This window comes from Anabrus simplex, chromosome 12 (genome assembly GCF_040414725.1).
Source record: "Anabrus simplex isolate iqAnaSimp1 chromosome 12, ASM4041472v1, whole genome shotgun sequence".
Taxonomy (NCBI): Eukaryota; Metazoa; Arthropoda; class Insecta; order Orthoptera; family Tettigoniidae; genus Anabrus; species Anabrus simplex.
In genome coordinates this window covers 99,737,185-99,760,225 of record NC_090276.1, presented here as the reverse complement: position 1 = coordinate 99,760,225, position 23,041 = coordinate 99,737,185, and the positions used below count along the sequence as shown (strand labels likewise).

General features: G+C 38.4%; 1 protein-coding gene across 3 annotated transcripts in view; it reads left to right on the top strand.

Moving 5' to 3' along the window:
• Positions 1–18,042, top strand: part of LOC136884087 (5-formyltetrahydrofolate cyclo-ligase) — a 108,442-nt gene extending 90,400 nt beyond the window's left edge. For all 3 annotated transcript variants that reach the window (XM_067156115.2, XM_067156116.2, XM_068229786.1), the window contains exon 5: positions 17,653–18,042. In XM_067156115.2, the coding sequence (XP_067012216.2) occupies positions 17,653–17,876 (224 nt within the window). In that variant the 3' untranslated portion in view covers positions 17,877–18,042. The remainder of the gene's footprint in view (positions 1–17,652) is intronic.
• Positions 18,043–23,041: the final 4,999 nt, after the last annotated feature.

Here is a 23,041-nt window from a genome sequence, read left to right as displayed (position 1 = left end):
GTTCGGACCATTTACTTTGGTGTTATAAATTTGGGACAAATATTTCAGATTCGCTGTGGGAATCAACATTATCAAAATAGGTGAAGTCAATCAGTGTTAAAATAACGAAAAATTACCTCCAAATAATATAATTCCTTGGAGCCTCCGCGTCGGCCTCTCACCGCTGGATACCGTGGTTCAAATCCTGGTCACTTCATGTGAGATTTGTGCTGGACAAAGCGGAGGTGGGACAGGTTTTTCTCCGGGTAATCCGGTTTTCCCTGTCATCTTTCATTCCAGCAACACTCCATTCTCATTTCATAGCATCTATCACTCATTAATAAATAACTTTGGGAGTGGCGACCCCGTCGTACTAATAGCCTATATATGCTTCATTCATTACATCCCTGACCCGGTCAATGACTGGAAAACAGGTTGTAGGTTTTTATTTTTATTTTTATTTTCAAAATAATTCCTTGCTTAAATAAATTTATAGAAAAGCCACGATATGTGCTTAACAGGAACATGAAAGAGAAATACAACGAAAATTTAATCCATCATCATTTTTAAATAATGTTAATTACAAGATGAAATAACTTGCATAAATACTGATTACTGGTAACAAGTACGGCCATATGGCTTTGCCCTCTTAATAATTCCCCTAATGCTAAAATTATTATTATTATTATTATTATTATTATTATTATTATTATTATTATTATTATTATTATTATTATTATTATTATTTAATCTCCAAAGTGCTGTGAACCCTATTTTACCATAAGGTATGTTAGGGTTGTAGTTTATACAAAATATACAATTTCTCTGATAAAATTCAGAATACATAAACAGCAAAATAGACATGAACAGAAATGGAAAAATAAAAGTATGATATATATACAATCCTTAATACTAAGAGTACCGTACTAATATTTAAAATTACTAGATCATAATATATACAATACATATCTTAAACAGCTAATAAGTAGACAGTATCAAATTACATATGGTTAAATACATAGTCAATAAATTTTGAAAATTGAGAAGTGCAGCATTTTTTATAAAATATAAAATTTAGTGGTTTTTCAAAAATAGCAACTGCAAGTTAACAAATGCATCTTGAGTTCAAAACATGTTCTCTCAAAAGCAGGACAGTTGAACAGAATGTGTTATACAGTTTGAATGTCTTCAGTGCAGAAGCACAGTGAGCCATTTTGTGTTGGAATTTTGAATCGCTCGAAGTAAGCATTGAATTTACCATGAACTGATAGCGCTTGAGTTAAATTGAAGTTGCACACTATATGTTTGCATCCCAGCCTACTATATACATTTGGAAAAAACAAGTCTTTGGTTACTGAGCCATTTTTACTTGCTAACCACAGTTCATTCCAGCGAGAGAGCATTTCATCCTTTACAGTTCTTTTGACAAAAGAAATTGGGCATGTAGTATAACTCTCTGACAAGTTAGAATTACAAGCTTCTTTGGCCAATTGGTCAGCTGTTTCGTTCCCTTTTATTGCGGAATGACCTCGCACCCAACCGAAACATATATGTTTCTTGTACTTTGATATATTCTCTCTTTACTGCCAAACTGTGTAAGTTGTATTTATCTTTTATGGAGTTCAGCGCCGCTTGTAAGTCACTGAGTATAGTCGCCCACGTATTTTTGTTTACGCACCACTTGACTGCTTTCAATATTGCATGCAGCTCGGCTTGAAACACGGAACAGTATTCCTTTAGTTTTATTTTCTCAGAATGAACTTCGTCTTCACCCTCATATACCACGAAGGCGCAGCCCACTAATGTTCCGCTGCTGGAAATGCGAGAACCCTGTGTGTATATTGAATGGCTGTGATCTCTGGTACATGGTTGGTCATATAATCTGCTGGATGTCCGGCGGCAGTATGATGTGCAGGAAGTTCAAGTTCCACTCCTTACAAATCCCGCGGATGTATTACAGTTGACAGAAGTTGACATGCTGAGTCCTGTGAGATAAGGGCAGCGTCTGTCGATATTGTACGGTAAGCGCATGTGATGCATAACACGAAACCTCTTTGAATTTGAAACAATTTCTGTTACGCCCATTTTTTATGCAGAACATGTTCGAAAGCAGCGACACAATAAAGCACCATTGGTTCAACAGCTCCACGATGTATAATCTTCAAAATTTCCGAGTTTAGTCCCCAGGTGGGTCGTGCTACCATTGTCAGGCACTTATACAATTTGGCTGCTTTGGTTTCCAAATGTTGAAAGTGCAGTCTAAATAAAAGTTTGCTGTCTAAGATTATTCCTAGATATGTCATGCTATCTACAATATATAATTTTTGGCCGTCTAAATCAGAGATGACGTAGGAACAGGTTCATATGTGGAAATGAAGAGATTAGCGGATTACAGAGAAGAGTGGAGAAGACGAATTGCTGCCAACCAATCTTAGGATTGAGAATTAAAAAGAAGAGTTTAACCACCGGTGTCTCAAATTTCCTTTTCTTGGTGACTAGCATAGCAACAATCTTAGATGCATTGAATTTCAATTTGTTGTTCTGTCCCCACCTTAGAAGTATGTCGAGTGCTTCATTTGCTGCAGATGTTAATGTATTTTCTGTTCTACCCCTAACTAGTAGTAATGCAACATCTGCGTAAGCAGTTAGCGAACAATTATTGGGAAGCTTCTGTTGAAGAATATCATCATAGAGTATGTTCCAGAGACCCGGGCTACAAGCAGAGCCTTGTGGGCATCCTCGATCTACGTTTCTTGTCACAGTTGTGCCACAAATGGTCAGGTACACTTTTCTATTTGTGAAGTAATTTTGCATTAGCCTATAAATGTTTTTTGGACAACCCTTCACTTTCAGCTGATGCAACACTTTAGGCCACCAAACAAAGTTGAAAGCACCGGAGATATCTAATGATTCTAGTAGTCCGAATTCTTTGCAATCGTAGACAGATTTCATCCACTGTGTCACCTTATGTACTGCATCCTCCATAGATTTTGATGGCATAAACCCAAATTGGTTTTCATGTAAACTGTTCTTCATCACGAAGTTAAACATCACTCCATTAATTATGAGTTTCTCTAAGACTTTTCCTAACACAGGGAGTAGGCTTATTGGGCATAGACAATTGGCTGTATATTTATTTTGCTTTCCGTGTTTAGGGATCACATTTATCGTGGTCTCCTTCCAACAGTCTGGAAAAACACAAAGTTCTAAACATTTATTGAACAGTTTCAGGAGAAAGTCAGGACAGGCACTGTGAATATGTTTCACAATATTTGCAGATATGGCATCAATTCCTGGGGCTCTCTTATCATCTAACTTTGAGATCACATGATTAACTTCTTTCATGCTAAAAGGCTTTTCATCTTCTGTTTCTGGTGCAAGCATGGTTTCCTTTCGAAGTGCAGTCTGCCTTTCTTATCAGCATCATCTCTAGGAAAAAATGTCTCTGCTAGGGCATTTGCAGTTTCTAATGGTGTTGTTGTGAATCCACTGCCAGTGTCAATAGTATGCAGAGTAGTGTTGAGGTTACCTGTTTTTCGACATACTTTTTAAATTTTCCCCTAGGGATTTCTAGTTGATTCCGAGGAGAAGAATTGTTTCCAGCTATTTAATTTAGTTTGCACGATTGTCTTTCTATATAGTTCTCTGATACTTTTGTACGAGGCTTCATATGCAAGCTTGAGAGTGTCACATGTGCATCTTTTGTATCTTCTCTGAGCTGCTAAGAAGCGATTTTGGAGTGCTGTAAGTTGAGGTGTCCACCAGTAGTTCTTTGGGTGGTTGTGTGACTGTTTAGGAAGGTGGGTGTTGCACAGATTTACAATATGTTGTGTGATATCTTGCGTAAAGCTGTTTAACTCTTGTACAGTCGAGATAGCCTCCAATTTCTCAATTGAATTTTGGAGAACTCGTTTGGCAGATAATTCAAAATGGAGCCACTTCACATTTTGAGTTTTGAATTTACATGTACAATAAACGTTTGCAGAAATAACCAAGGACATCTTGTATCGCTAATTTCGGTTTTAATTAGCCCATGATCAGTCGCTGGGTCTTTGTTAATCCAATCAGAAACAAATGGAAAGAGCCTAGCACTGCAGGTGGTGATATCAATGAAGCTCTCGGAGTTAACACGGCGATAGGTTGGCCTAGTTCCATCATTTAGTATATGAAGACGATGTGTACAACAAAAATCATAGAACTTCTTTCCCTTTCATCTGAACAGATTGGGCATCTTTGCGAATTACAGTCTGCTGCAAAATGGCCATAACCGCAACATGAGTGACAACGTATGACAGGGAAATAGTCTTTAACATTGCACCTTTGGTAGCCAATATATAGCTTCTCTTCTTTCATCACGGCATGGTAGATCTTAGGCGTCACTTCTATCACTGCATACTGGCTGTCGCCGCTCCAAGCTTTCTTCACAAATCTTTTCTCCAAGACTTGCGTACGATCTAGTAGGCACTGATTTATGCACGGGTTCTGGTTTTTAATGGCGTCCACAAGGTCCTCCTCCAGAAAGTCCGGTTCAATACCATGAATGATGAGTCTAGGATTTTTGTGTTTTGGTATTATAGCCGTCAGGTCCGGGGAAGTTTCTTGAATGCGACTGACTAGGTTCATGCGTTCATCATGATTCCTTAATTCGAATAACACTCCATTTCTAGTTTTCTTCACTTTATTTAAAGAACTGGATTTAGTTGTAGCTTGCAATAGGTGTAAAGTCTGTTCGGAGTTCTTTATCGTGTCTTTGTTCTTTGGTGAGATGAATACCACATTTCTAGTCTTCTTAATGTTTTGTTTATTAATATGACGCCGGAATATGAGTGCGAGATACTGTGTCAGAATAAAGCGGCTGTTCGTGTTCGTTGATCTGTTGTTCGTGTTGATCTGGTTTGGAGGTTAAGGTGTTCTCCAGTTTGATCAATTCCTCATGAAAGTTTGCTAATACTGATTTAACTATACCTACTCACGGAGTTAGTAATATTTTCTTTCCACTTCTTATCCAGTCGTTTGTCACTATTTAGAACTTCAAATATGTTTTTGATTTCTTTTTCAGCTGAGCTATAAAGTTTTGCATGTTCGTTGCTCACGGCCATCTTGAATACATGTTTACGAACCAGTACTGGTTAGTAAAATACCGATTTCTCGAGGCAGTTACTGGTAGCATGTACGACCACATGCTGCTCTCGTTAGCTGAGTACAACAAGTATTGGCAATCCCCTTTTATTCAGTAACTGGGTATCTCCTGTAATCATTACTAGCTCCAAACGCATACTGGTTAAAGATACTTGTTAAGTTATTTACCAACCACCATGTACATGGTTATACCAGTTCCTGTCTGTAATGTCTGGAAGATAAGACGCAAGTAGGCTAAGTTCTTAATTTCCTCTCCATTGGACAATCGATATCCACAGAGAAATATATTAAGTCGATCACTTTAAAAAGGAACAAAACTTTATAAATTAGATTAAAAAAACAATTACCCTACAAAAATAACATATTACTGTACTCTAAAATGAATTTCAAAGAGACATTTAAATAACTATTGAGAGAAAAGCTGAGGTAAGAATTGAGTAGGAAATGTATATTTTAACAATAATTTTAAATTACAAGCAAATTTTACCCTAAATAATATAAGAGTAGATCCCGTACTGTAAATGAATGCAAAACACAAGCTTAATAACCGTATGTCCGACCCTAGTCCGGTTTCTCTACAGGATCAGGTTTGAGGTGAGATGGAGATTCGTAGCCAGTTTTTATGACTGGATACCCTTCCTGACGTCAAGCTAATCAGAGGAGTTAATGAGATTAAATTAATTAAGACCACGGTCGCTTCCTTCCCACGCCTATCCCTCTCCTATTCCATTGTTGCAATGCTTACTTGTGCCAGGCTCCTCACTTTCATCTATCCTATCTGACCTCTCTTGGTCAACTCTTGTTCTTCTCAGACCCTAATGGTATTAGAGCATTGTCTTTCATTTTCACGCCCTTCATAGCCCTTGTGTTTTTATGGCCGATACCTTCATTTTTCAAAGTGTTGGATCAGTTCCTTCTTATCTCTCTGATTGGTTTTATATAGAGGATGGTTGGCTAGTTGTATTTCCTCTTAAAACAATAATTACCACCACCACAATCTGTGTCGCTGCAACGTAAGACAAGTACAACTATAACAATAATAATAAAATTGTTGTAGGTTTCTGACAGATGCCAGAATTGGATACCGCAGCAATGAGCAAAGAGAGTGAAGGAGACAAAACCCATAGGACATTTTTGCAATTGCTCCCCTTTACCTTGCTTGCTTAAATTAAACTGTATGAGCTCAAAATATTACACAAAATTATTTCTTTACACAAAATTGGATTATTTATAATACCTATATAGACTGCTGCCACTCATCATCATCATCATCATCATCATCATCATCATCATCAGTTTTCCACTCCAGTTGCCCGGGTGTGGTTTACGAGCACTCTCCACTTCTGTCTGTCCATGTACCACTCTTCTCTCAAGACGACATCCCAGCTGACTCCTCTTGTTCCTATGTCCTCTTTCACTTGGTCTAGCCATCTCTTCCTAGGTCTTCCTACCGGTCGTTTTCCGGCCACGACTGTGTGTAGCCATTGTTTTGCTGTACTTCCATCGTCCAATCGTTTGACATGGCCAAACCATTTCAAATGAGCCCTTGTCACTTTTTCATTCAGGGATGGGTACACACCAGCTTCCTCCCTTATTCTTTCATTCCTTATCCTGTCCCTTTTTGTCTTCTGTACCACTGCTATTTTTAAATTAATTATTGAGCAAACCTTTTCCACGTGCTAGTTTTTATAAATATTCGATCTAGAAGCCTTGTAAGAGTACTTCATCCCATACATAGAACATTTTGCACATTCGCTGTCTGTCATGAACAAATATGACCACATTGTGCTCATCTTTGCCTTCTTCATAATTTCTGTGACAATATAAACTCACGGTAACAAATCAATACAATACTGATTAATAGAGGCGGTTACGCTAACCTCGTTAACTGAGTTCCCCCAAGTATTGTCCAGCTGCTGTTCGAATGTATGTGAAGATAAAAATAAGCATCAACAACTCAACACTATTTACTGGTAGTGAGTAAGGCCACGAACTCCCAGTGTTAACTGAGTTCACCCGAATATTCTTGACCTACTGTTCAAACTTTCTTGACGATGAAAATAGGCATCACCAACTCAATACTGGTTACTGTTAGTGAGTATGATTGCACACTGACAGTGCTAACTGAGTTCACCCGAGTACTCCCTGGCTACTGTGATGATAAAAATAAGCGTAAACAACTCAATACTGGTTGCTGCTAGTGAGCAAGGCCGCTGTTAACTGAGTTCACTCAAATATTCTAAATTCCCATGGAGGGAATTAGATATTTTTCCTCAATAGAGCATGTCAAAAATGTCAAACATATCAGATGTAAGGCTTTTCAGGCGTTTGCTCTATTAATCATCATTTCGTCTTAGGTCTGACACTATACTCATCAGAGTGGAATGTGTCAGACCCTACCCACTGATGCTGGGGTGTATGCAGGTGAACTTATCAGAAGCCCTTATAAGAGGCAAAGTCTGATAACTGCATACGGGAGATAAATCTCCACAATGGAATTATTGCCCGCCTAGCAATTCCAAATGGAAAATTCTAAATTCCCATGGAGGGAATTAGATATTTTTCGCCAATAGAGCATGTCAAAAATATCGAAACATATCAGATGTAAGGCTACGTTACTTTGACCATGTTACACCTGCCTACGATGAACTTGGTTGGCTAAAACTCAAACAGCACCGTAATCTTCATGCTTTAAGCCTTCTTCGTCGAATACTCTCCTCATGCTCACCTCCCTACTTGTACAGTCAATTTCACCACCTCTCATCCAATCACAGTTTTGGAACACGGTCAAAATCTGATACACTCTTATCTATTCCACCTCACCGCACCACACGATACACAAACTCATTTGTTATTTCTTCGGCACGACAATGGAATGCACTACCCGTCTCTGTCAGAGGAGCCTCACCTGCTAGTTTTAGGCAACTTTGTCACCGATACCTACTAAGTAATGCTATAGAAATATTGTAGATTTAGCCTTCCTCAAACTACAGACTTTATATAATCCCACTGTTATTACCAAGGATAATAGAATAGCTAGTCATGTCATAATTGTGTAAATAATCATCTTCGTCATCATCATTCTCCAATTTTTTCCTTTTTTTTAAATCATATTATTGTATTGTTTAGTAGTTGCAAGATGTTTCAATTGTAAGTGTATTTATTTCAATTTTGCACATGTAGAAACTGTATTTTCTGGTTAGACGGAATCTTGCCAGACAAAATAAATCCATTGTATTGCATTGTATTGTACATGGTACTGGTAGCAAGTATGGTGGTTGTTAACCGAGTTTACCTGATTATTGATGAGCTGCAATTAGAACATCTGTCACCGGGCGAGTTGGCCGTGCGCGTAGAGGCGCGCGGCTGTGAGCTTGCATCCGGGAGATAGTAGGTTCGAATCCCACTATCGGCAGCCCTGAAAATGGTTTTCCGTGGTTTCCCATTTTCACACCAGGCAAATGCTGGGGCTGTACCTTAATTAAGGCCACGGCCGCTTCCTTCCAACTCCTAGGCCTTTCCTATTCCATCATCGCCATAAGACCTATCTGTGTCAGCGCGACGTAAAACCCCTAGCAAAAAAAAAAAAAAAAAAAAACATCTGTCACGATAAAAAATAAGCGTTAACAACTCAATACCGGTTACTGGAAGTGAGTACATCCATGTGCTGCCACTGTTAACTGATTTTGTGCAGGTATCTGCTGTTTGAGCTTCTGCCACAATAAAATATAAGCGTTAACAACTCAATAGTGGTTCCTGCTAGGCCGTAAGTCCACGTTCTTCCACTGTCAACTGGTTTCACCTGAGTATTGTCAATCTGCTGTTCAAGATTCTGGCACGAAAATTATGACCGTTATCAACACAATACTGGTTACAGGCAGCGAGGAAGGCCGTTGTTAACCGAGTTCAGCCGAGTATTTTTGAGCTGTTGTTCAAACTTCCATCGTGATAAAAAATAACCTTCAACAACTCAATACTGGTTAATGCTAGTGTGTAAGTCCGCGTGCTGGTGGTGTTAACACACTTCACCTGAGTATTGTCGAGCTGCTGTTCGAACTTCTGCCATGATAAAGAAATAAGCGTTAACAACTGCATACTGGTTACTGGTAGAGCGTAAGGCCGCTGTTAACCAAGTTCTCTCAAGTACTGTCGAGCTGCGATAAAAATTAACCTTCAACAACTCAATACTGGTAACTGCTAGTGAATTATGCCGCTGTTAAACGAGTTCACCGAAATATTGTTGAGGAGCTGTTCGAACTTTCATCATGATAAGAAAATAAGCATTAGCAACACAATACTGGTTACTGGTAGCGAGTATGGCCGCTGTTAACCGAGATCACCTGAGTATTGTTGAGCTGCTCTTCGAACTTCTGCCATGATAAAAAGTATTCTTTAACAACTCAATACTGGTTACTGCTGGGAGTAAGTCCACATGCTGCTGGTGTTAATCGAGTTCACTGGAGTATTGTTGAACTGCTGTTAGAACTTCTGTCATGATAAAAAGTAACTGTTGTTAACTTAATACTGGTTACGGCTAGTGAGTAAGGCTGCTGTTAACCGAGCTCATATGGGTATTTTCATACTGCTGTTCAAACTTCTGTCATGATAAAAAATAAGCATTAGCCTCTCAATGCCTCTCAAATAACCAGGACACTAGTCCCGGCACAAAATCATATGCCGGAAAAAGAGGAGACTCAACAGGGCCAAGTCCACGACGTGCATCACACCGGCGGACTACGAAGGCTCGTGGGCCCTGACAGAACACAAAGGCACGACCAAGGGGAAAGTCAGTGGAGTGTCGACTGCTTCGCAAGGACCTGCGGATCATTACTACGGAGAACAGGGACACCGTCAGCCAGACCCAGCGGATCCCCCATGGGAAGGTGGTGGCCATCGATTGAACCACCTAGCTGCGATATGTGGACTTCAACAACGCCAACGAGAAGACAGTGCGATTGAGGTGGCCTAAGTGTAACTGAATGGTGAGTTGATGCCCACCCCCTTGATGAGGCTGGGAAGCAGAAATTTGCTTTTGTTAGTCGAGTTCACCCAAGTATTATTGAGCTGCTGTTCAAACTTATGTGATGATGATGATGATAATAATAATAATAATAATAATAATAATAATAATAATAATAATAATAATAATAATAATAATAATAATAATAATAATAATAATCGTATGGCCTCAGCTACCATGTGCTGACATTTCAGTTTGATGCCATCTGGCTGCCTGCTCGTCAATTTCGACATTTCATTTTACTCTACGACCACTAGATTGCAGACCGAGTAAACCAAAACTCTCTTGGGCGTCTGTGGCTGAGATTTAATGAATTTTGTGGGGTAAACACGATAAAAATATGTGTTATCAAGTGAATACCAGTAGTGTGAAAGGCACTGCACTGCTTATTATTAACCGAGTTCCCCCGAGTATTGTCGAGTATTGTTATGATAAAAATAAGCCTTAAGCTGCTGTTTGAACTTCTGTGACTATAAAAATATGCGTTAACCACTCAATGCTGTGATTGCTAGCGAGTAACACAGCGCACGTCTAGTGTTAACCTAGTTTACCCGAGTATTACCGAGCTGCTGTTATTTCAGTAACTGGATATCTCCTGTAATCGTTTGTGTTTGTGTAATTGTTCTAATCTGTAGCTGCCTTCAAGTAGCCCAGTCCCTTTTTTTTTCTTCTTTAGATCGCACTGGAGGTTATTCACAGCGTGTAGATAGTTGTAGGCAGGTTCTGTCGATGGAGGCAAGTAGGCATGAAATGGGGGATTTTAGTAATTAATTTTAAAATTAGAGGCTGTTTGGCTCAAAGTCTAATTTCTGTCAAAGAATTAGTCATATAACATCAAGGATTGTGGATATAATATTGCCAGTTTGCATTGAATCTGACTTTACGCAATTCTAAGCAGCAGTTGCCATGATGCTATTTGTGTCTGTGCTGTAAAGCTTTGTTCCTTATGCTTGTTTATTAGGAATATATCTTCGCTAGTTGCCCTGAAATCCTGTATTTCCTGTTTGAGCACACCTCAGGGGCTTGAAGCTGGATGGTTCTATTAATGCTATTTTTATTTGCATGTGGTACTTTGATACTGATGTGATACCCACATCTTGTGTATGCTGTGCTCTGCTGTCTTGCTTTTGAATGGATGTATTATTCAGCTTTGTGTTGACGTGTCCGTCATTCATTTAAAGGTAAAGCTACTTTGTGGTGAAAGGTTATGGTTGATGTTATGTTCTCAATAACATACAGTATTATGCCATATGAGCTAGGGTTACAACACAGTAAGTGCTTGAAAATAAAAACATATGAATTATAATGTATTGGAAATGGAAATAGTAGTATAATTGTCATAGTAGGTGAATGGGGTGATTGGATAGGGGAGAGCATAACCAGATGTGCATCACAAGGTGGAAGTTACTTCTCTGTGCTATCTGTTGATAATAATAGTAAGGTATTAGACACACTGCTCATTGTGGCACTATCTCTGATTGCGGACTGAAACTAAAAGGGCCGCCTGGCTTAACACCGAAATTTATTATTGAGTTTCATCTCTATCCTGTTATATCCGCAATGAGAGTTGATGCCCACCCCCTTGATGAGGCTGGGAAGCAGAAATCAGTTCTTCAGGGGCTCAGAAGAACTGGAATTGTTGAGCATCTACCTACTCACCTCAGCTACTAACGAAATATCTTGGACTGGTCAAAACTGGCTATAGACAGCCAGGAGCTGAATTCAGGCATCTTACACTAATGAATAAAAGTATAAAAGGCGTGAACCCAAAACAGAGATCAGGTTAAGATAAATAGGATTTATTATCATAAGGTTGCCTGAACAAATAAAAGATGAGCACAAAATAAACAAAGAGGAGATACAAGGGAAACAGTTACTCTCATGCATAGTCTTTGAAGTATTCTAAAATACATACGAGTTTTTTGCCTCTTTAATAACCATCTCATAAAATTCTTGCATTTATCTTATTCAACAGAGGCATAGGGAAGGGCAATTCCATTTGGTTTAGTTAATACCAGACAGTGGTACATAAGGTTTGTTGCAAAACATTTCATCAATTAGAGATAATATCGTTCTACATTGCGATTTTATTTGACGTGAATAAATATCACACGAGAACACGTTCACTTCCTTATACAAATTACTTTATTTACACTGTACGTCACAACACACAATTTTACACTGTAGCAAATGACACTATATACAACACTCAATAGCGGAGTACCGGGCGAGTTGGCCGTGCGCGTAGAGGCGCGCGGCTGTGAGCTTGCATCCGGGAGATAGTAGGTTCGAATCCCACTATCGGCAGCCCTGAAAATGGTTTTCCGTGGTTTCCCATTTTCACACCAGGCAAATGCTGGGGCTGTACCTTAATTAAGGCCACGGCCGCTTCCTTCCAACTCCTAGGCCTTTCCTATCCCATCGTCGCCATAAGACCTATCTGTGTCGGTGCGACGTAAAGCCCCTAGCAATAGCGGAGTACCCTGAAGTCGATTCTGACAAGTACAGATATCAACAACACTGACGCGCGCACTATAACATACTCTCTCTTGAATTCCCCACCTCACTCACTCACTCACTCACTCGAGTCCAATGATCTGACTCCACCTCGGAGCCCAACAGTCACTCCCAGCCCATCACTTGACTGAGTCCCAAGAACCAAGATCTGCGAACTTATTGAACTGAGAACTGCCTTCACTGACTGACAGCTCGAAACATCAATCGACCAGCTAGTCGAATGGGTACTCGAATGTTCTTTCGATATTTAAAATGTACATGGAAATATCTACAACATTCGTAATGTCTCTACATGTATCTGGATAATAAAACCTTTCTGTAAGTTTCCGGAACCCTTCAGATATACCAAATATATTACAATAAGTCTAATATAAGAACATTATTGGAATTTTCTACAGTTTTCAACTCTGTAGATTTTTAGGTTATACAATTTTACACTACATATTTACAGAGAAACCATATACTAGTCATGTTTAACACTTGATAAAAGATAATTTAGCACTAAATAAACTATAATTAAAATATATTAATTGAAGGTTTTACACCAATTACGATGTCGTACCTACGACAATAATATAGCGGCTTTTAAAGAAGAAACATTGACGCCGCTCCAGGTAAAAACAAAAGTAAGCCAACAACCCAACAAAAAAAAAGCATCCAACAATTTCCAAAAAATCGGAAACTCTCAGAAATTAAAGTAAAGCGGGCAGAAAAGAATAATTATAGAACATCAGGAGGATAAAAGGGCGCTGCCATAGTTATCAAAGCAAAATAAACATGAGTCAAAGATGATAAGAATCAAATAATAAAGCTAAAGGCAAACGTTCATAAGGCACATGCACATATACACATAGAGACAAATGTGCAAAGTAGAATAAAATGTACGTTACGATAATGACCGTAACAGCATGATAAAAGTCAGTCGATGGATGAGCTTGATCCACGAGTACAGATCAGATTATCTTGGTGGCTGCTACATAGGCAAAGCTCATCCAGTCACAACAATAACCAGAACCAAACAATACATAAGCTATGAAATATATTCATATCACATGAAATGGCAAAAATGAATTGTACAGCATTACAACATGGGTTCAAGCCAGAAGTTGCAGTCAAAGAGGATGTGAACAGATCTCAAATATAAAAGAATCCATCCATCCACACACACACATGCGCGCGCGCGATCAGTGTTACCTTTCGTCCCTATGCAGGAATGAATATGTATCAAGTAAACAAAAGTGTGGGTGCGCTCCGCACAACACCAACTAACGCTTTATTAGTAGAAACTACGGAAGAACCACTGTACATTCGCAGGATAAAACTTTCCCAAAAATTCCTACTTAAACATATTAGTAGAACGAACTCCCTTATTGTCCCTAAATTACAATTAGTATATGAATATTATCAACAGCGTCCTCCTCCCAATCATCGGTATCCCGCCATATATATGGCTTATGCTGAAATCCACCATCTTACTGAGACTATATTTCGTACACCACGTGTTAATATGTATTCATACCACTATGATATGCAAACATTCCGTCCTTCTATTATCATTGCCCCTTCTGATGCATCAAACCAATCAATGTCTGCACCTTATCCTACATTATATGCTCATAAGAAATTTAAAAGTCCCATAACTACACCAGATTACCACCTATTTACCGATGGGTCAAAATCCAATACTGGAGTCGGAGCAGCATTTTACGATCCACAACTACTCATTAACTTTAAATATCCGTTACCTAATAATTTAACTATTTTTACAGCAGAATTATATGCCATATACCAAGCCCTCGTATATGTTCAACAGTTGCAATCCAAAAAAATAAATATATTCAGCGATTCTCAAAGTGTTTTACAAGCTCTGCATTCACTCGCCCCTCATACAAATACATATGTCTACGAAGTCAAGTCTCTTCTATTTCGACTTGAAACATCCGGTTTTGTTATAACGCTAATATGGATTAAAGGGCATAATCGGCACGTAGGCAACGATATGACCGATATAGCAGCGAAAGACGCTAGTGCAGATACCGCGAATATATTACAAATCAAAATTCCGATTCCTGACTTCTTTCCACATATCAAAACTGCAGCTCAACACACATGGTGCACACAATGGCGATTATCTGCTCGTACGAAAGGCCAACATTACTATCAAATTCAACCGAGTATTCCCACTCTGCCGTGGTTTGCAAATGGTACGTATACACGACGTCACATTACCAATATTATCCGACTACGTTTTAATCATGCCTTAACCCCAGTACCGTATATTTAACTCGATTTCACATTACGAACGACCCAACTTGTTCCTGTGGAGAATCTGAGGGCGATAGTGACCACCTGTTTTTTCATTGCCCCCAATATGCACATCACCAGACCATTTTAATGCAGAAATCACTCAAAGTTCAAGTATCTTTCCCTACACGACTTTCAGTTTTGTTGCACCAACCTTCGCCTACGATTATTACTATTTTAAACGAGTACCTTGATAACACTCACATCAAATTGTAATTATGATTTAGTTTTTCAGTTGTTTTTGTTCCGACATGTTTGTGAGGTGGCACTTCTAAATGTCCATGGTGAGTAGATACTGTCTCAAGGTTTTTATTACTTTCCGATCTTGTACAGTGTAACACGTTACTCCTATTCCAGCTTACTGAGTTCTTTGTGTCCCTGCTCAGTACCGAATGTAATACCTCCATGAACCTCCTCATACCCGATATAATTTTTCTTCTTTAAGTGCATCTATCTACGTGTGATCATGCTAAAATCGGGCATTAGTGATGTAATCGTGTGCTTTTGGTGATATAAGTGTAATATATTAATGATCTTGTGACTGGGAAAGAATTTTTTGAATCCCAACTAAATATCCGCAAGACAAGACAAGACAAGTAAACAAAAGAAAAAGGGAAGACAGGTAAATAGGTCAACCACAATAAACATAAAGAACAAAATACAGAACAGGGATCGCATAGTACACTAACCTAGCATAACTGTGGCAAGCCAAGGAAAAGGAAATTTAAATAAATATCTGGAGTTCGAAGGATAATAATCCAAACATATTAAGTAATCATGTACGTTGACTCCAAGCAGAGAAGATAGGAAAACTTAAAGGGTCCACCTTTTCAATACAAAAAAAGTTATAGTTTATTTATAACATGTATTTGCACTTGGAACTAGTTTCGACGCTGTTTGGCGTCATCATCAGCCAAAATGTGGGAAATAGGCCAGCATGTAGGCATTTATATTACACAAGGCGTTACATTAAACAATACACATCTTACAAGGAGATAAAAACAGGGACGAATATAGAAACAAATGAATCGTTGAGAAAGCAAAAGTTATACATATTAAAAATAACCTTAACCACACATCTTGCAGTGCGAAAGTAATCTTCTTGAATGATTCCTGAATATAAAACACACGCGCACACATTTCTGAAGAGCCAGCAGGCAGGACAAAGTAAAGTAAAGTAAATACCGTGTATTGTTTAATGTAACACCTTGTGTAAAAAAAATTGGTTTAATGAAGGAGTTATAGCATGTACAAGATCATGCTTTCACGTCTCTGCACAATATTTAAAATGAAATTTACCATTGGTCTTTATAGCTATTGTTGAGAGTGAAGGAGAATTTCCTGTTGTGTATGTTTATCAGGAACTCAAGACTTCATTAGTTAGTCGGAACATAGAAAAAATGATGAACTCTTCTCAGAAGAACTCTTAAGGTTTCACTTTACTTTTTCCTGCCTGCTGGCTCTTCAGAAATGTGTGCGCGTGTGTTTTGTATTCAGGAATCATTCAAGATGAACTCTTCTCAGAAGAACTCTTAAGGTTTCACTTTACTTTGTCCTGCCTGCTGGCTCTTCAGAAATGTGTGCGCGTGTGTTTTATATTCAGGAATCATTCAAGAAGATTACTTTCGCACTGCAAGATGTGTGGTTAAGGTTATTTTTAATATGTATAACTTTTGCTTTCTCAACGATTCATTTGTTTCTATATTCGTCCCTGTTTTTATCTCCTTGTAAGATGTGTATTGTTTAATGTAACGCCTTGTGTAATATAAATGCCTACATGCTGGCCTATTTCCCACATTTTGGCTGATGATGACGCCAAACAGCGTCGAAACTAGTTCCAAGTGCAAATACATGTTATAAATAAACTATAACTTTTTTTGTATTGAAAAGGTGGACCCTTTAAGTTTTCCTATCTTCCATTCTCAGTTCAATATGGACAAAAATGAAATTCTTAGGTTTAAAAATCCAAGCAGAGAGTCACGTAGGGAAAATCATAAATCATTTTGTAGTACCATTTAAAAGATTTGAGAATTATCTCATAGCCTTGCATCTCCACAAGCCTTTTTCTTATCATATAGCCAGAGAGCATACAAAGCAAGTTTTTTTTTCTATTTCTTTTACGTCGCACTGACACAGATAGGTCTTATAGTGACGATGGGATAGGAAAGCCCTAGGAGTTGGAAGGAAGCGGCCATGGCCTTAATTATGGTACAGCCCCGGCATTTGCCTGTGTGAAAATGGGAAACCACGGAAAACCACCTTCAAGGCTGCCGACAGTGGGACTCGAACCCACTATCCCCCGATTACTGGATACTGGCCGCACTTAAGCGACTGCAGCTATCGAGCTCGGTACAAAGCAAGTTTTAGATTGAAGGAAATGCTTTGGCAATTCATAATTACATGTGGTGCAATCTGTCTTATCGGGAAGAAGTAGACATCAAGTTAGAGAACATGTACCATTTTCAATTAACTGACTTATGACATCGAAATCAGAGAATAAAATATGAAGACAATTAGGTGTGGGTGTGGCACAAGCAGGACTATTTGAAGATGTGGAGATTCCCCTCATCCTCGTGTCCTCTTTCCTGTTCTATGTATGACTTGACTTGACACTTGTTTGATCTTGTTGGGGATTCTCCTTGTGACAAAGTTGAGTATCGGAGAATATGATAATAGGAAGCATCCTTTTACAGGTAGTCTGGATGTGGTGTTGATGCCAGGCCTGGGCTTCACCAGGGATGGCCATCGCCTGGGTCGAGGAAAGGGCTACTACGATGGGTTCCTAACTCGCTGTTTCAAACGGCTGTCTGCTCGACCTGCCACTCTGGCGTTGGCTTTCCAACAACAGATCGTCCCCAGCATCCCCTGCACCGAGACGGACGTCAGAGTGGATGAGGTTCTGTTTGTTGAGGAATGAGTCTTCAAAGCTCAAGAAATTATACAGACTGTGATGTTAGCGGTGGTTGTGATATTTTTCCCAGTACATCTATACATATGTGCCATTTGTACTTATATTTTTATCTTTATGTTCAATTTCATTCCTGTCCACAAAAGAATAAAATTACAAGGTAAAAATAATCTTGTGAAAATCTGTGGTGTTTGTTATAAATGTTCGTACAGTAGCATTTACCCGCTTAAAGTGGTGCTTTTAGGAAATCAAAACCATCAGGCTGAAGAACAAATTGATGGTTTATAATGGTTGTTATTCCAATTCTTCTATAAAGTTCCGGGACCTGGATATTCTTACCTGTAGACCTGCGTATGCTGGAGATTTTTCAAATGCGGGGTTTGTTTGTAATTCTTGGCAGCTTTGGTGGAACTCACAGATTAGAAAGGTATGTTGTATGCAGCTGATCATTAGGGAATTATGACTACATTACTTTGGACCACGGCAGTCCGCTTCTAGCTATTTAGAGGCCCTGTGCCACTTAGTTCACTGGTGTCCACTAGATAGCATTCTCTCTCATATATAATGTCATGGTTTCTGTAGTATGGTCACATTCCTGTTAAGAAATGTGTTGTTACCAGGTGAATTGGCCGTGCGCATAGAGGCGCGCGGCTGTGAGCTTGCATCCGGGAGATAGTAGGTTCGAATCCCACTATCGGCAGCCCTGAAAATGGTTTTCCGTGGTTTCCCATTTTCACACCAGGCAAATGCTGGGGCTGTACCTTAATTAAGGCCACGGCCGCTTAATGTAGGCAGATTCCCCACTTTGCTGTAACTGGCCTGAATACTTGTGGTATTAATGGTACCTATGTGCAGTTTCCACTGTAAGTTTCCTCTAAATGCATGCACTTTAACATAGTAAGACTACTAAAAGAAAGGTTTTAAACGTTGGAAGAAAATGTTAAAGTGATTCAGCAAATTGAGAATGGAATTTAAAAAAGGTGGCCTGTACCATGCGTTTGTCCTTGTTAATTCCACAGTCCTAATTATTTGGAAGAGCAGGGATAAAATTGATGCTGTGTTTGAACAAAATGGTTCAAAAATTAAGTGGCTAGAAAATCTGAATGGAGCGCTGCTTAATTGGTTTAAGCAACAGAGATGCTATAATGTACCCATTGGTGGACATCTCCTTATGGTGAAAGCTGGAGAATTTGCCAAGAAATTAAAAGATGAAGAATTTGTGTGTAGCATTGGCTGGATTGACAGATTCAAGCAGCATCACAACATTAGTTTTGGCAAAGTGAGCGGTGAAGCGTATAGTGTGAGTGCCGAAACAACCCAAGAATGGTTTACTACAATGTGGTCTAATGTGTGTGAAAGATATGCCAATTGTGACATCTTTAATGTAGACGAGACTGACATTTCCTTTAGATTGACACCGGACAGAACTCTGAAATTCAAAGGTAAAAAATGTGTTGGTGGAAAGTTTTCTAAAGAGCGAATAACAGTTCTGGTTTGTGCTAATGCAGGCAGAGATGAGAAGAGAAAACCGTTTGTGATTGGCATATCAAAAAATCCTGGGTAACTTCCGAATTGTTAGAAGGTGAAATGAGGCATTGAAATCGGGGGTTTGGAATTCAGAAAAGAAAAATCGTGGTTCTTGCTGACAAATGTCCACCGCACCTTGTAATCTCAGGTCTGGACAACATTAAGCTTGTTTTTCTTCCTGCAAATACAACAAGCACATTAGGAGTCTGAAAAACCACTATCGTAAACTGATATTGTTGAAAATGATAGAATGCATCAAGAAAAGGTAGGATTATTCTATTACACTGATAGATGCAATAAGATGCATTACAAAAGTGTGGAAACGGGTCATTACCAAAACTATCAAGAACTGTTTCCACCAACCTCATCAACCGAAAAAAATGCAGTGTATGCTGCCAAAACTGAAGATATGTTCGATGTCTGTGATGATCTGTCGTTATCTGCATTTCTGCGAGAAACCTGGGCAAGTAGGAGACAACAGAGATAAATGACTGATTACATCTCTCCTAAGTAAAAAAGTTTGGTGAGTTCTGGACAAACTGTTTAAATGTAACATTTATGTTGCTGTACTTTTAATTTTCCACCTCACTAGACTGATAATACGAATCTCGGTTATAGCGACACTCGTTTATAACGACACAATTTTTCAGGTCCCTTGGATGTCATTATGAGAGTTCTACTGTATGTCTGTTGTTGAGTGTAGTGTTTTGCTGTTAACAGCCAACAATGAGCCTGAAGCATGTTGCTGATAGTGTATCAACAATAATAGAAATATACTTGTGTTTCCTCACTTTTTAAGAGTATTTGAAACTATCGCAGTTTATTATTGAGGGGAATGTTTGCTGCTGACATCTTAAACTGACTCGTGCAGATGTGAATCCTAAAACGTATGGCGACAAAAAAAGAGTAATTAGTAATTCAACTGCCAATAGGCTTACATTTCATTCAAGATGATAGGCCAATGGATTAGAGAATACTGAGGCAACTATTTTATTGACTTTCAAAATGAACAATGTGTTGCCCATTGCAAACAGAAAACTTAGTGCAATACCACAGATTTATCAGACATGGAAGAAGGATGAAATGGGTGGATTATTGGGAGAAACAAGTATACCTCAGAAAAATTCATAAGAGGAATTTCTTAACCAGTAGCACAAGAAATGGTTTGACAATAGCCTTAAAATCAATGACAGACCTTTCAAAATGTTTGCTAGCATGTTGTGGTTTTAGGTATGTGTTATCTGTGGCAAAATTAAGATAAATAATAACATGATCATCCAACAATGCCCACATATGTACAATTACAGACTTTCAAAGCTACAAAACTCAGTGATTGTGAGAGACTGCAGAATGAAGATAAACTTTTGGAAATTTCACAAGTGTTTTCAAGCTCATAGATAATTTGCTGTTCATGGGACTGTGATAATATAATTGAACATGATTACTGTTAAATGTATAACTTATGATGCAAGTGAACACTTTTCAAAATTTGTAGATTGCTCACTGTATCCATCGTGACAAAAGTTCTGGAAGTAGGTTTTTTAAATTTTAAAATGAGAGGAAAACTAATATCCACTTGTCTGTAACTGTTGTTGAAAAGGAACAGTGACAATGCATTGAACACAGAAGGGAAATCCTAAATATAGACTGATAAATGATGTTATATAGTATTTTGGGGCTATTAGGTTGTGTTACAACCTGATGCCTTTCAGTTTTGATACCAGGATCATTTTCACACCAAAAAGAATAAATCAATCAATGGCCATCATCATCATCATCATTCAGCCATATTCAGTTAAGAATGCTCTCGATTTCCGTCTGCCCTTCTTCTTCATCTCTACACCATTCTACACCTCTTCCTTGCAGATCATCTTTTATTTGGGATGTTCATCTTGTCCTTGGCTTGCCTCAATCATTCAGTCACCTTTATAAAGAATATTTTAACTACTGTCATCCCCCTCACTCTTTTTTAACGCATCTACCTACATCATCATCCTCACATTTATAATTTGTAATTTTTCTTAAAAAAACTACAATTAAGAGCAATCAGGATCCTGATTTATTATCTTTCAGATTTGAGATTAAGGCTGAAGATGCCCTTAGAAAAAGCCAAAACATTTCCCTATAATTTACTTAATAAGTTTTAATTCTTAATTAAAATTACTCTTTATATATTGAATAGGTGGAATTTAATAAACATTAATATTTCTTTTACTTTAATGTACAATTCAATACGTACCAAAATATGAGAATTATAATATACCATTTAGTTGAACAGCTCGTCTTCTTTCTCCCAAGTCTTCACAGCCCAAACTTTGCAACATTTTTGTGACACTACTCTTTTGTTGGAAATCACCCAGAACAAATCAAGCTGCTTTTCTTTGGATTCTTCCAGGTCTCGGATCAAGTAATTCTGGTGAGTGTTCCATACACTGGAACCATACTTAAGTTGGAGTCTTACCAGAGACTTATATGACTTCTCTTTTACATCCTTACTACAACCCCTAAATACCTTCATAACCATGTGCAGAGATCCATACCCTTTATTTACAATCATATTTTTGTGTTTAACCCAATGAAGATCCTAGGTACTTACAGTGATTTCCATAAGGAACACATCAACACAGTAATTGAAAGTGAGAAGACTTTTCCCATTTGTGAAACTGGCATGATCTGCCTTCTATTGAACCAGTTATTTATTTCGCAAACATGTCTAATATACATAATCAGAAAGAATGTTTTTCTGAAGCTTACATGCAATATACGTCAAACTGACTGACCTGTAATTTTCAGCTTTACAAGGGGGCACCCAAAAGTAACCGGAATAACATTGCCGTGAGCGAAGCTTGTGTAGTTTGCATTTCTGCCGCTAGACGTGTATAGTGCAACTCATTGCCAGTTCAGTGCCACCTGTGTTGTCGACCTGGCTTGTTCTGTTCATCAGGAGTGATTAATTTTGCTAGTGCTGTTTTGTCCATTTTTAGTATTTTAAGATGGCAAGTTTAAGTGAAAAACATGCATACCTTTTATTGGGAAGTTTCGAGAAGATTGTGCAACAGTGTTTGTCAAAAAAGACCTAATTTGTGGCAGACAGGAGACTGGTTTGTCTACCAGGACAATGCACCTGCACACACAACCATCACTGTTAGACAGCTTTTGGCTAAAAAATGGCATGGTTCCGCTGCCCCACGCCTGATCTGGCTCCGTGCGACTTTTTCTTATTTCCATGCATGAAAAGGGGCATGAAAGGACGCTGATTTGATGACATTGAAGAGCAATTAAATTGAGAAAAGTTCAATACATGTAGAATTAGAAATGTAATGTTACATTACTAGTTGATTATAAGCGGTACCGGTTTCGACCACTGTTCCAGGTCATCATCAGCTGATCGCTTAAAATATAAAAAACAATGCACAGGAAAATAATAGGTGATGTATAAATTTGAGGTTGAGGATAAATCATGTAAATGAAACCAGACACAAGTTCTTGGATAGCAGTAAAACATATTTGCTCATGGCACTGTGTTTTTAAGTGTTTCTGAAACTCGATAAAAAATTAAATAGCTCTAGGATCAAGTTTGTAAACATTGCCAGGCATGAAATCGTATAATACAGTGTAATATCCTTGACAATAGAAATACATAGCAA